Consider the following 14,718-nt stretch of genomic DNA (forward strand, 5'->3'; position numbering starts at 1 on the left):
ATGGCAACCCCTGCCCCCCAGATGTACCCTTAACTGGCATGTAGTGTAGACATATAGCTTAAAAATATTTTAAAAAAATAATAAGAAAAAAGAAAAGAAATGAGTACTTCTATTCTTTGGCTTCCCTGGTGGCGCAGTGGTTGAGAGTCCGCCTGCCGATGCAGGAGACACGGGTTCGTGCCCCGGTCCGGGAAGATCCCACATTCCGCGGAGCGGCTGGGCCTGTGAGCCATGGCTGCTGAGCCTGCGCGTCCAGAGCCTGTGCTCCGCAACGGGAGAGGCCACAACAGTGAGAGGCCCCCGTACCGCAAAAAAAAAAAAAAAAAAAAAAAAAAAAAAGAATACTTCTATTCTTGTAGTCCAGTATTCATTTAAACGTAGAAAGAACCACAAGAGTGCCAAGAAATCAGCTGGGTTAAGCTGGGCAAAAGCAGCGATCTAGGAGACTACTCCAGGAGACTCTGGAACGAGCGTCTACACCGCCCGGGGAGGTGAGGTCTCTCAGCTGTTTGGGCTCAGACTCCAAGGCGGTCCTGGAGCTGGTTCTGCGAGGCAGAAACGCACGAGTGGTAGCCCATAGCGCGGATGAATACGCGAGGGGCAAGACCAGGGGCGGAGGTGCGTAGGCCGGGGCGGAGGTGCGCGCGCGGCTTGTTGCTGTGCGACGGCGCGCATTCTTCCTTCCCAGAGAGGTGGTGCGAGCTCACCCGGCAGCTCAGCCTGGGAAAGGCCGGTTGGATACTGGGCCGGGCGGTGGTCCTGACAACCTCTCCGCCACCTGAATGGGAGCAGAGGCGCCCCGGGAGGCGGGTGAGAGGAGGACGCGCACTGGGGCGCAGGTAACTTCGTCTGGGAGGCTGTGGGAAGGAGTGGCTGCGATACTGGGGCGGAGAAGTTGTCTCCTCTGTTCCGCCCCTCTAATCTCCACGAAAATCAGGGCGGAAAATAGGGCTGAGGTTGGAGAAGGGATTGGGGCTGGGAGCAAGGGTTGAGGAGGAGCTGAGAGGAGTGAAAATCTGGTGGGAGGGAATAATGGGTAGATTGTGACGACTGAGCTGTAGGGAAAAGAATGAGTAAGGAAGGCAAAAAAGGAGGAGGAATCGGAGGGGCGGTGGGGAGGGCGAAAGGTCACAGTGGAGGGAATTTAATTATCCAACTCCCTGACCTTTTCTGCTATCCCTTGACAGGGGGCTGGTTGTTTTGGACAAACCTTAAACACCGTTAGGTGACCTCCCCCACTGAGGTCAGTGTGTCTAACTTCGGAATAGGGAGCTGTTTCCTGAGTGTGGTCCTAAAACTCTTCGGTAGGCAGTGGGACACTCTAGGCTTAATTCAATAATTATTTGGTATCGAAGGCCACAGATCCACAGTCAATCTATTGGGGACTACCACTGCAGGCATCTAAAGAAGTTCAATAATTCTTTTTTATTTTTAACATTCAAATATAAAAGTTTAACATTTTCCCCCCTATTTACAACTTTATAGAGGTATAATTTGTATTCAATGAGCTGTACAAAATCTATGGTTTGTATGATCAGGTGTACAATTTGATGAGTTTTGGCAGATGTGTACACTTTTGAAACAATTACTGCAATCAAAATAACAGAACCTTTTTCATTCTTCTACTGCTTCTACTGCTTCTGCTGTCCACCCCTGCTCTCACCCTCTCCTACTGCCCCCAACCAACTACAGATCTGTTGTGTAACACCATAGAATTGGTTGCATTTTCTGTCAGTTTATATAAATGGAAGCATCCAATATATACTCTTTTGTGTCTGGGTTCCTTTATGCAGCATAATGATTTGCCAGGACCTTTGCCTTGATTACTGAATAAACTGAGTTTCGAAATTGGGTGGTGTAAGTCTTCTACTTTTTCTTTTTAAAAATCACTTTAGCTGTTTTAAGACCTTTGAATGTGTGTATACAGTTTATAATCAGCTTGTAATTTCTAGAAAAAAGCCTGCTGTGCTGTAATTTTGATTGGGAATGCACGGAATCTATAGGTCTTTTTGGGGAGAATTGCCATTTTAACAATATTGAGTCTTCCAGTTTATGAACATGGTCCCTAAATTTATGTAGATCTTTAATTTCTTTTAGCAGTGTTTTGTGCTTTTCAGTGTAGAGATTTTAGACATCTTTATTAGATTAATTCTTAAGTACTTTATGTTTTGGGGGGCATTATTTTCCAATTTTTTGATGCTAGTATATAAAAATACAATTGGTTTTGTATGTTAACCTTGTATTGTAAGACTTAGATAATTCACTCATTAGCACTAGTAATTGTTTTGTAGATTCCTTGATATTTTTAACCTGAAAATCATGTCACCTGCAAATAGGGACAGTTTTACTTTTTCCTTTTCAGTCTTAATTCCTTTTATTTCTTTTCCCTGTCATGTTGCAATGGCTAAGACCTCTAGTACAATGTTGAATAGATGTGTTAAGAGTCGAGGCATTTTTGCTAGTTTTCAGTTTTAGGGGGAAAGCAAAAATAAAATGTTAGCTGCAAGCTTTTTGTAAATTCTCTTTTTGTAAATCCTCAGATTGAGGATATTCCCTATGATTCATAGTTTTCCCAGAGTTACTTATTTATTTTTATCACAGAGGGTGTTGGATTTTTTCATGTGATTTTCCACTACCTATTGAAATGATCATATTTTTTTTCTCCTACACTTTGTTAATGTTGTGAATTATATTGATTTTTAAACGTTAGATCAATTTTTTAACTCTGGGATAAACTCTATATGATCAGGATATATTATTCTTTTCAAAAATATATTTTCAGATTTATTTGATATTTTATTAAAAGTTTTTGCATCTATGTTTATGAGGGATATTGGTACATAATTTTCCTTTTTTAAAAGAATGTCTTTGTCAGGTTTGGTATTAGGGTTATGCAAATCTCAAAAAATGAGTTCCTTCCTCCTCTATTTTCTGAAAATATTTGTGTAAGATTGATGTTATTTGTTTCTTGAGTGTTTGAGAGAACTATCTGGTCCTGGAGATTTCTTTGTGGTAAGATTTTTGGCGATGACTACATTGATTAGTATAGAACTATTAAGATTTTCAGTTTCTTATTTTTTTGTTTGTTTCTTATTTTAATTTTGGTAAGTTGCAGTTTTCAGAGGTTTGCCCACTTCACCTAAATTATTGGATTTGTTAGCATAAAGTTATCATATTCTCTTATTATCCTTTACTATCTTTAGGATCTGTTGTGAAATCCTTTTTTCATTGCTGATATTGGTGATTTTTGTTCTCTTTTATTTTTGAACAGTCTAGCTAGGGGTTATAAAAATTTTATTGATTCATTTTAAAGAACTAGCTCTTGGCTTTGTTAATTTTCTCAATTTTTTTTCTGTTTTCTAATTGATTGATATATGTCCTTATACTATATCCTTCTATTTACTTTGGGTATACTTTACTCCTCTTTTTCTAGATTCTTAAGGTGGAAACTTAGGTTACTGATTTTAGACCATTTTTTCTTTCTGATTTAAGCATTTAAGCTGTACTTTTCCTTCTAACCAGTGCTTTAGCTGTACCCCACACATTCTGATATATTGTATTTTTACTATTATAAGTCTAAAATATTTTTTAAGATTCAATAATTTTTTGTATTCCATTTTTATTATCTATTAACTTTTTTATTACACCTTTTTGTATTACTTTAAAAATTTGTTTCTCGGGGAATTCCCTGGCAGTCCAGTGGTTAGGACCCAGTGCTTTCACTGCGGTGGCCCGGGTTCAGTCCCTGGTCAGGGAACTAAGATCCCACAAGCCACAGGAAAATTTTTTCTCTAGGAATTACAATATATATCCTTAACATTCCATGGTCTAGAGTTAATATTGATCTAGTTCACATAAAATGCAGAAATATTAACAACCATAGTTCCCTTACCCACCCCCTCCCAGTCTCTTTAGTTGTCATATGCATTACATCTATGTATACAAACATCACATGAGACAATGTTGTCATATGTATGCAAACACCCCATGAGACAATGTTCATACAATTTTAAAAAACATGATAAAAGATGGTTTTTTAAATGTACCCAGATATTTGCCATTTCTGATCTTCTTCATTCATTCCTGAAAAATTTGATTTTCCACTCCTTTAATTTCCCTTCAACCTGAAAAACTTTCTTTAACATTTCTTGTAGTTTTAATCTGCTGGTGAGTAATTCTCTTAGTTTTCCTGTATCTGAATGTGTCTTCATTTTACTTTCATTTTTTAAAAAATAAATTTATTTTTGGCTGCATTGGGTCTTCGTTGCAGTGCACGGGCTTCTCATTGCAGTGGCTTCCCTTATTGCAGAGCACGGCGCGCGGGCTTCAGTAGTTGTGGCTTAGTTGCTCCGTGGCATGTGGGATCTGCCTGGGCCAGGGCTCGAACCCATGTCCCCTGCATTGGCAGGCAGATTCTTAACCACTGCGCCACCAGGGAAGCCCCTGCTTTCCTTTTTTAAATAATATGCTTGCTAGATATCTAATTCTGGGTTGGCAGTTTTTTTGTCTTTTAGCATGTTACAAACCTTGTTTCACTGTCCTTTGGTCTCAGGGATGTTTTGTGGGAAGTCCATGGTCATTTGAATTATTTCCCTATAATTAATTGTTGTTTTTCTGTTTCCTTCAGTATTTTATCTTTGTTTTTGGTTTCCAGCAGCTTACATGGATTTTCTTTATCCAGCTTGGAATAAAATCTTCTTTATTCCAAGCTTCTTGAATCTATAAATTTATGTATTTCTCCAAATTTGGAATATTCTCAGACATCATTTCTTCAAATATTCTTTCCACTCCATTCTGCCCTCTCCTTTTGGAATAATGATAATCCATATGTTAGAGCTTTTGATATTTTTTCACAAGGCTCTGAGGACTTTTTTTTTCCTTAAAACTTTTTTTTCTCTCTTTTAAATATTGGATACTTTCTGTTAATTTATCTTCCAGTTTACTGACTCTTTTCTCTGACATCTCCACTCCATTAGTAAAATTTTTATTGACAATATTATATTTTTTCAGATATAAAATTTCTATTTATTTCTCTGCTAAGATTTTTTTCTTTTTATTCTTCTTTAACGTATTTTCCTTTACTTCATTGAGCATAGTTAAGCTATGAGCTGCCTTAAAGCCCTTGTTTAATAATTTCAACATCTGGGTCATCTTTGGACTGGCATCTGTTAATCTTTGCTCTTGACATTGGGTCATATTTTCCTGAATCTCTTTATGCCAAGTATTTTTTTATTATACCCTGGACATTGTGAATGTTTGACTGTGTAAACTCTGGGTTCTGTTATATCCCTCTGAAGAATGTTTACTTTTTTCATTTAGCAGGCAGTTTACCAGGTTAGACTCGCTGTAAGCTCCATCTTGTTCCCTGTGGTTGGAGGTTAAGTTCAGCTAAATCTCAGTTCAGCTCTTTAAGCCTTTGCCTCTATTTTCTATATCATTTTTAACCAGCACAATATAAGTGTTAGGTACTATTATTGAGCTTTGAGTTTGTCCCATATGTGTAATGTTCAGAGGTCAGTCTAGACTTGTGTGGGGTTTAAGCACAGAATTGGGGGATTAACTTCTCTGGTTCTCTCTCCTTTGGGATTTCTCTCTCACTCCTCAGTGGTGGTTGTTGCCTGGGCTCTTTTCTCTAATTCTTCTGGCCAGAATGAGGAAGAGCTTTCTATCAAAGTCTTTGCCACCTGCATTATGCCATCCTTCAGTATGGAAGGCATTTAGGGAAAAGCCACAATAAGCCTGGAAACTCACCTTCAGGTCAGTGTTTCTATAAGTTTTAACTGTTCTCCACAACCTGCCTGCTTTTGTTTACTTCTAAGAATCCTCAGGTAGTTGTTCTTTATATTTTGTCTGGAGCTTATAAATTATTGTTAATGTGGTATTGGTCTGTAAGATGTAGATGTGAAACTCCAACAAAGTGCTTTTGAAATTGAGAACATGCAACATTTATCATGTCAAAAGCATGATGATAATAATTAAGAAAAAAACCTCTCCTTTCATCTTCCTGTTTTGGCTATTTAAGCAATTAGATGAAGGAAGTCCAAGAAGGAAAGATAAAACGTGGGGAGAAGAAAAAGGCAGGGAGAGCATTTTGCTGTTCTATTACCTATTAGATATTTATGTATGCATGTATTTTGTATGTATCTATATGTATTCACAGGGTATGGACATACTCTAGTTACTGGTTATAAAGAGTTAAGTTATGTTTTTATAGTCATTGAAATTTCTGTGGGCTTCTGAATAGTTAAGAAAAAAATCTTTTCTGAGCTTAAAAACATCTTTTCTCTATTTTATTTTATTTTTTTGTTTGTTTTTTAAATTTATTTATTTGTTTATTTTTATTTTTGGCTGCTTTGGGTCTTTGTTGCAGTGCGTGGGCTTTTCTCTAGTTGTGGAGAGTGGGGACTACTCTTTGTTGAGCTGCGTGGGCTTCTCATTGCGGTGGCTTCTTTTGTTGTGGAGCACGGGCTCTAGGCACATGGGCTTCAGTAGTTGTGGCACATGGCTCAGTAGTTGTGGCTCTCAGGCTCTAGAGCACAGGCTCAGTAGTTGTGGCACCAACTTAGTTGCTCTGTGGCATGTGGGATCTTCCTGGACCATGGCTTGAACTCGTGTCCCCTGCATTGGCAGGCGAATTCTTAACCACTGTGCCACCAGGGAAGCCCAGGTTCTCTCTATTTTCTATATCACTTTTAAACCAGCACAATATGTGTTAATTACTATTATTGATATTATTAGGATTAAAGACAGCAAAACACGTATTATAGAAAGTGTGGGATAATAGAAGAAATTGCTGTTATCCTGTGTCTTAGCAAAATCATTAAAATATTTGTATATTTCCTTTTAGACTTTTTCATAAATTATAATCAGTGTGCAAACAGATCTCGTTTCTACCATTGATGTTACAAAAACAAATATGGTTTTCAGAATATTTTTATCTTCCTTGCAATGCTGAAGATTTTACTAGATGAGATAGGCTGTCTATGGACATTTCTTCTGGAACTCTGGTGCTGTGTGTTGGGAGTTGATGTTGGTGTGAAATTTAGGAAGTGAATTGAGATATCTGGCTATGGACTCAAGAAAACCTAAATCTTGTCCTTAATGGGTCACTCTTCCCACCAAAGTGCCTGTATATAGGTGACTATATATAGGAAGAGGTCAAGGACAACTAATTCGTATAACCAGCTGGGGCTTTGGCTCAGTTCCCAATGCAATACTCTGATGGGCTAGGCCCTGTGTGAGGTGTTCATGTGACTTGGAACCAAGTCATCTGGTAGTCTGCTTTATTTATTTCTCCTTTAGTTAGAGTCTAGAGCAGAGTTCTGGATCTTCTGTTCTAACAGGAGGAAAAACCACACCTGCAAGAACCAGAGAGCAACCTGTCTCAGAGTCTAGAGAATTCACACAGGTAGCCCTCCCTGGACCTTTAGCTGTTTTGGGCTGAGAGCTTCCTTTTTATGTCTGACCAGACTTGGCGGGAGAGGAGAGAAGGCTGGCTCTTGGCCTTTCTGACTACCTCACTGCTCAGGCATTGAACCTCTGGTGGAGGAGGAAGGAAAAGGCAGAGAGTTCCAATAGTTGGGAAGGAAGAGGAGAGTGAAATTACTGCTCAGGTTGCAAAGATTTCAAGCACATTCTGTCCCATTTCAAAGTGCAGGGTAAACAGTCAACCTAGATTGTGAGCAGCAGGTGTGACCCTGTATGTAGATTAGTACTGTATGTAGATGTAGATTAGCACATGTATGTATGTAGATTAGTATGTAGATTAGTACTTCCTCCTTTTGGGACAGCTACATTATTTTTCCTTGAGTATCTCCAAACCAGAACTAGTCTCTTTCTTTTAATAAATTGCTAGCAAAAAAAGAGAGCATGTTATTTTCCCATGAGATTGGATGTTTAAAAATCATTTTATACATTTTGTAGTGTTAAGGTGTGGCTGGGGGTGATAAAGGCACTGGCTTTGATGGATTGGCCCGTTTAACAATGGGATACCACCTACCTTGAAAACACAATAGAAGTTCCATTTCCTATTGGTTCATCTTTACATATAAAGAACAACTTTCCTATGAAGAACTCAAGGGAGTGTACTGAGAAATGTTAAACAATGACCTACTTGTTAAACTTCAATCGCAAACCAAGGGCCTGAGAGAAGTTGGAAAGGAATACAAAGCGGAAGTAAGAAACAAAAGGGAAGTGCAGTTGAGAGAGTCAAATCAGATTCCCATCAGGTACTAATGTGTTTCTGGTCTGTACTCTGTTCCAGTTACTACCTTTCAGTCTTTTGTAGGAAGAAATGCAGATGGTGTCAGTATGAGCATATTACCACCTGTGCAAACAATAAACAGCCAAAACACTATGAGGTGGATTTTACAGCATTTTTTAAATAAGGAAACTTCCTTAAGGGCTTTAGAAGTCATTTCGTTTTTTTTTTTTTTATGTATTTATTTTTGGCTTCATTGGGTCTTTGTCGCTGCGCGCAGGCTTTCTCTCACTTCAGTGAGCGGGGGCTACTCTTCATTGTGGTGCGCGGGCTTCTCACTGCGGTGGCTTCTCTCGTTGCGGAGCACGGGCTCTAGGCGCACAGGCTTCAGTAGTTGCGGCATGCGGGCTCAGTAGTTGTGGCTCGTGGGCTCTAGAGCGCAGGCTCAGTAGTTGTGGCTCACGGGCTTAGTTGCTCTGCAGCATGTGGGATCTTCCCGGACCACGGCTTGAACCCATGTCCCCTGCATTGGCAGGCGGATTTTTAACCACTGCGCCACCAGGGAAGCCCTAGAAGTCATTTCTGATGTTCATATTCTACGGCTTGGAAAAGAGGCAACAGATGATTATTTTCACTTTTTAATAAGAAATCTTGTTATGGATAGTATTAAATTGTCCAAGGTCTAGTCACTGGTGGAGCTGGGTGGAGAAAGAAAGCCTATTGATTCCCAGATGAGAGCTCTGTCATATAGCAGGGTCTTGAATTGGAGAACCAAAAATGGCTATTTTAGTGATTAAAAGCAATATGACTTTATTTAGAGGCTAAATAGGATGTTTTCTTCATATTGCTCTCACTACATGATAAACGAAGAAATCTAATTGTAAAAATAACTCTCTTATGAGGTGATATAAAAGAAATTCAACCAAGAAATGTGGACAGGTGATAAGCAAAGAAATGCAAAGGAACATAAGAAAATATTTCTTTCCATATTTGTTTTAACCCATTGTATTTTGGCATAAAGTGCAGTAATCCCCCTCACCACCCACCCCTACCCCTATCATAGTCAACCAATTGCCTCAGCACAATCTATTGATTAATTCTTCTTTTATCACCAATTTAATGCTGTTATTATAATATAACCCATATTATTCTTAATTCTTTTGCTCATTCAGTTTACATGTGGATTCTATCGGCAGTGTTTCAATTTTAATTCTTATATCCATATGAGTTTTAATTATCTTGCTGGACAAGGGCTCCCTCATTTCTCTTTTTCAAAATTTTGGCTAATCTACCCTGTTTATTATTTCAAATGAATCCAGAATTACTTTTCAAATTTCAAAATATCATTTTTCAGTTTTGATTATGATGGCATTAAACCAGTACAGTATTTTGGGAAGACCTGATAAAATTAAAATATTTGGTCTTCTTACCAAGGAACATTAACTGCCTATTTAGTAGAGTCTTTCTTCTATGTCCTTCAGTAAAATTAAAAAATTTATTCATGCAGTTTCAGCACATTTCTTGTTATGTTTACTCCTAGATATTTACTCCTTTAAAAAAATTATACATGGAATTTTACCATTATGCTTTTGGTGTAAAGGAAGTTATTGGGGTTTTTTTTGTATTAATTTAAAAAACTTAAATGCCTTGCAGACCTCTATTATAATTCTAAACAGTTCTTTTAGTGCTTATGTTTTCTAGGTAGATAATCACATTTGCAAATAATGATGATATTCCAGAGGTATTTCTGCTTTATTATTTTATTTTATTTTCAAAGAACCTTGGCCTTGGGTTTTCTAAGAAATAAGTAAATTAGTTTTTCTAATTCATTACTTTCGCTTTTATTTTCATTGTTTTACCCTTATTCCTTGACACTCTTCTCTCCTTGGGTTCTATGGAAGTCTCTTCTCATTTTCCCAACTCTGTGATTGCTCTAGCTCCTCCCACCTCCCACCTGTGAGTGTCGGAAGACTCTGTCATTAGCCATTCTCTACTTGTATTTCTTGTTATCCTGGCTTTTGGTATTGATCCCAGAGCTTTAAAGATCTCAAAATTCACTTGTAATCATAGATAGCTGGCTCTGCTGAATAGCCTAAGTTTTTCTTTTATATTGTGATAATATACATAAACATAAAATTTACCATCTTAACAGTTTTAAGCGTAAAGTTCAGTGACTAGCAACAGCTTTCTTATGTACTTGGTTATGACCAAGACTTCATCAAAGCGATTCAAAGTTGCTATTTTATTTATTCCTAGTCATTGGCCAGATCCTATCAGTTTTACCTTATATAGTATTTTCACTCGGCTCTGTTACCAAACCCCAGGCCTTAGGCCTTGCAGACTCATACTTGCCCTCTCTCTATTCTTTCTCCCACTTAACATTAGTATCCCCCAAGCCCCAGAACCTATCAAGCCACTTTTCTGTTAAAAGATTTTGAATGGTTTCCAGTAGCCCACAGAAAAAGTACAAACACTTGGCATTCAAGGCCTCCTGATCTCACTGCAGCCTACCTTGAGGCTGATCACCTCTCTCCCTTCATACACTCTGCTTTATTTCTTGTCAAACATTGAGGCAAGTGGGCTGGGTAAGAAATGGAGACACCCGGGGCCAGCTGGAGAAGTAAAGGGAAATTGCTACCCTGCCACAAGACTAGGGATTTGGCTCTTGAATTGCCAGGGCCTTCTTTTTTTTTCCCCCAGAGAAACTGCAAATCTGCATTTTTATATGAAAATCTCTCAATTTAAAATTGTTGGCTATGAATTAATATTTTTGAAAAACCCTGAGCAATTGAAAAACATGTTTGCAGGTAGGATCCAGGCCACATTTGACCTCTGTTCTCTCTTCTTGGCAGTGTTACTTTAGATTTTCTATGCCTATGTGGAGTGTGGTCTCTCTTGCCTGGAATTGGGGCACTACATTATAGTCTAAAGAAACATTAAAGTAAACCCAGTAGGGGTTTCGGAAACTCTCACTGTGAAAATGTTACTGATTTAAAGGTTTTTCATTATTCCTGTGAAAAGACCAATAGTTGGACTTAAAATGATATAAACGAATACTACCCATCGTGCTTCAGCAAGCACAGTGAGCGCTCTACCATGAGAAGCTTTTTTGAGCTGGAATTTTGTTTATCAGTAGTTTTCATGTATATATTATAATATTTATTGTTATTTCACAGGACAAATTAGTCCAGATGTCCACGATTTCTAAGCACTTTGGACTGAAATACAAAGAAGAATCGTACATCTTTAAAGAACTTGAGAAGGTTCGCAAGGAGACTAAAAAGGAATTTCTCCAATTCAAGGAGAAGTTGGCCTCCAAGCCGGCTGTGGGTGAAGTCCCTGTTTTCGGCCTCCAGGTCCCCGGCCCGGCCCGGCATGGGGGGAAGTGGAGCGTTTCCCGCGCCAGACCCCAAAAGCCATCAGGCTCCCCTCGGGCCAAAGACCGTGCGCCCCTCGCTGCGGCCCTCCCGCAGCCAGCGCCCCGAGGCGCAGCGCGGCCCCCGGGCCCGAGCGAGGCGGCCGCTCCCGGGAGGACCCGGCCCTTCTGCCCCCATGACTTCTACTTGCGGAGCTCCGCGTTCCTCTGGCACCGGCCCCAGAAGAAGCCGCCGGTCATCGCCTCCAGGGCGGGCACGTCCAGACCCGTGGTCCTGATGCCGCCACCTGCGCCCAGGGGGAAGGCCCGGGCGCACCAGGGCGCCAGGAACCCACGGCCCGCGGGCTCCAAGCCGGTCCTCGACCCGGCCGGGGGCCGCGACGTGAGCCAGGAGCCGGCTCGGCTCGCGGAGGCCCGCAAGGCCAGAGAGAGGAAGGGAGGCTCCCTGTCCGGAGACGAGGGAGACTCGGAGGCGGTCGGCCGGCGGAGGAAAGTGAGGATTCACACCCGCTTCCTGCGCGAGGGCTCGCGCGGCGAGTCGCAGGAAGCCCCCGTGTCGGTTTTCAAAACCGACCGCGAGAGCAATCCGCCGAGCGACGCGCGGGAGGCCGCCCCGCAGGCCCCGCAGTCCATGCGAGCGGTCCCGACGTCCATCGAGATCATCGCCTCGCTTCAGTCCGACACCCAGCTGGCCTCCGACCAGAGCATCAAAGAGCTCATCCAGAGCGTCCTCAGCCAGAACTACGACATTAAAATGGAAGTAGGTGACCCAAAATAAGAGTAGTATTTCACCTGGGTAAATGTAACTTAAGGATACAAACATAAAATCAGTGCATGTGGTGTGTTATAAGCTAGACAAAACGCTGGGGTGTTATTCAGGTTCTTTGAATTTTGAATTTTCCATCGAGGGAGTATATCCTCTTTAAAAAGTGAAAATAATTGAGAGTATATTTCAAAAACTGGTACAAAGAACATTAGTTTTTTGACCTGATTAATGCATCACTGGTAACCTTTCCTTTCAGTCTTTGTGATTATTTAGTATTGATTTAGCAGATGTTTTATATGAAAGAGTCTTTTTCTGTACAGTTTATTATTATTAACAGTGAATCTATATCTTAAGAAGGTCAGTATATTACTAATAAGTTGAATTTATAAGAGTTCTGTACTATTTTCAGTGAAAACCGTTCTCTTAAAATACCTTTTAAAAATTTACTTTCTAGGTCTTCCCAATTATAGAGACTATAAGTGATTATTTGTCCCAATGGCAACCCCATCAGGTGGGTACCCATAAGAGCCCCATTTTACATAAGAGGCTTCCTGGCTTTAGTGAGGTTAAGAGGATTGGCTCACAGTCCTGCAACTAAGGCAGAGCAGAGCTGGGATTCCATCCCAGCTGGTCACACCCCAGAGAGTAGACTGGAACCATGCCAGGGCTGGCTATTTGTTGATTGTGATGTGCCCCCAGCAGGGAGCAAAGCTAGATAGGGTCATAGTTTAAGATATTTTGTTCATTATATAGACTTTGCCTTGACAGGGACCTTCAAAGTAAAAATAATAGCAGGGGAATCTGAGTCCCACACAGAAAGAGAGAGAGGGAGAGAAGGAGGGAAGAAGGGAAGGAGGAAAGGACAGAGAGAGAGAGAGAGAGAACTTTTTTTTTTTTTTTGAGAATGGTAATGAGAATGGCACTTAGGGGGGAAGAAGATTCTATTACTGTTCTTGGCTGCAGCTCCAAACCTCTTGTTAGTACACAGAATACTGCTGCCACATTATGTCTTTAAAATAGTTTCAGCCCAGAATATACTCTTGGCTGTGATTTAAGGAATGTGATCCTAAAGCCCATTAGGGAAACAAAAACGTGTAAGGACAAGAGTCCCCAGTGTCGTCTTTGACCTAATGTTTGTCGGCAGAATGGGACAAATGTTTTCAGTTAAGACCCATACCTCGATACGGTTACTGAACAAGATCAGTGTGACTGCTCAGGCCGTTTCCAAATGGGTATTTCTAATTAAGTTTTCTGTGGGCCTAACAGAAAATGAATCAGGGATGCACACTGGAGAGCCTCAATGGAGAGAACAAAGCCTCATTGCCTGCCCCTGTGAGAAGAACTCTGTGACATAGTCAAGGCATGTGACATGAAGAGGGGCCTATATTAGAAGCTGGCTCGAGGTCCTGTACAGTTGGGGAAAGTTACACTTTTAGAGCAAGGCCCCATAGAGAAAGTACATTTTGAAGGGTTCAAATAGAATAGAATATAAGAAGGGAGTGTATCAGTGACGAATGGGCCCTGGGACAGTGAATTCTGTTCTTTCTGGTATTCCATTTCTCTTGTGTATCCTTTTCTGGTGCTTCAGTTACCTGAATTGTTTTATGTAGGAGAGTGGCCTGAAGGATTAGGGTCAGAAGCCAGGGTCACTAACTAGCCCCGCATTGTAAGACTTGGCCAGTTTCAAATGCCTCAGCCCCATCCTGCCTTCCATTGTATTGATTTTTTTGTGTAGCTAGATTTTGTTCTTGCTTTTAAAACTTTGCCTCTGCCTGCCCCCCACCCAACAATTCCAGAAGATGGAGCTGTGCATTATTTTGGTTTCAGAAGTTTTATTAGGGTGAGAAGAGAACAATGGGGAATTTGTCGAAATGACTGTGGCTGGGTAGGTAAGAGAAAGCAATGAGAATGCAAGTGTAAAAGTGGTATCTAAATTATGATTTTAAAAATTCTTAAGATTACAATAAGGACACTTGTTTTAAACATTTGGAGTTTATATAAACAATGTTCTCCCCATGATAAGCAAGGAATATGGTTCTTTACTTTAGACATCTTAATTTGGAGCCAGTCCCTGGAGGGAAAGCCAAAGGATAAGACAGTCCTGGCAGGGTGTGCTGTCTCTGTTTAGAGTTTGGGCAGAGCCCTTTCAGACCTAGCATTCAGAGTTCCACAAACAATTACATAGGCCAAAAGGTGCACAGAATATCTAAAGATTAAACTCAGCTGTCAAATGTAGGTCAAACATCTAAACCAGGGTTTCTCAACCTTGGCACTTAACTTTTTGTTTGAATAATCCTTCGTTGTGGGTGGCTGTCCTGTAATTGTAGGATGTTTAGAATTATCCCTGGCCTCTACCCAGTAGATGCCAGTAGTATG

The 14,718-nt window shown here is 40.5% G+C and overlaps 1 protein-coding gene across 1 annotated transcript in view; it reads left to right on the forward strand.

Annotated features, from left to right (window-relative positions):
• The window catches only part of LOC308614072 (uncharacterized protein), a gene marked incomplete at its 3' end in the record, with an annotated part of 185,838 nt that overhangs the window by 14,252 nt on the left and 156,868 nt on the right, over positions 1–14,718 (forward strand). Inside the window, exon 2 of the mRNA XM_081228281.1 lies at positions 11,377–12,336. Coding sequence (XP_081084407.1) covers positions 11,392–12,336 — 945 coding nt within the window. The 5' untranslated portion in view covers positions 11,377–11,391. The remainder of the gene's footprint in view (positions 1–11,376; positions 12,337–14,718) is intronic.

Source organism: Mesoplodon bidens (genome assembly GCF_964165515.1).
Source record: "Mesoplodon bidens genome assembly, chromosome: 3".
Classification (NCBI taxonomy): domain Eukaryota; kingdom Metazoa; phylum Chordata; class Mammalia; order Artiodactyla; family Ziphiidae; genus Mesoplodon; species Mesoplodon bidens.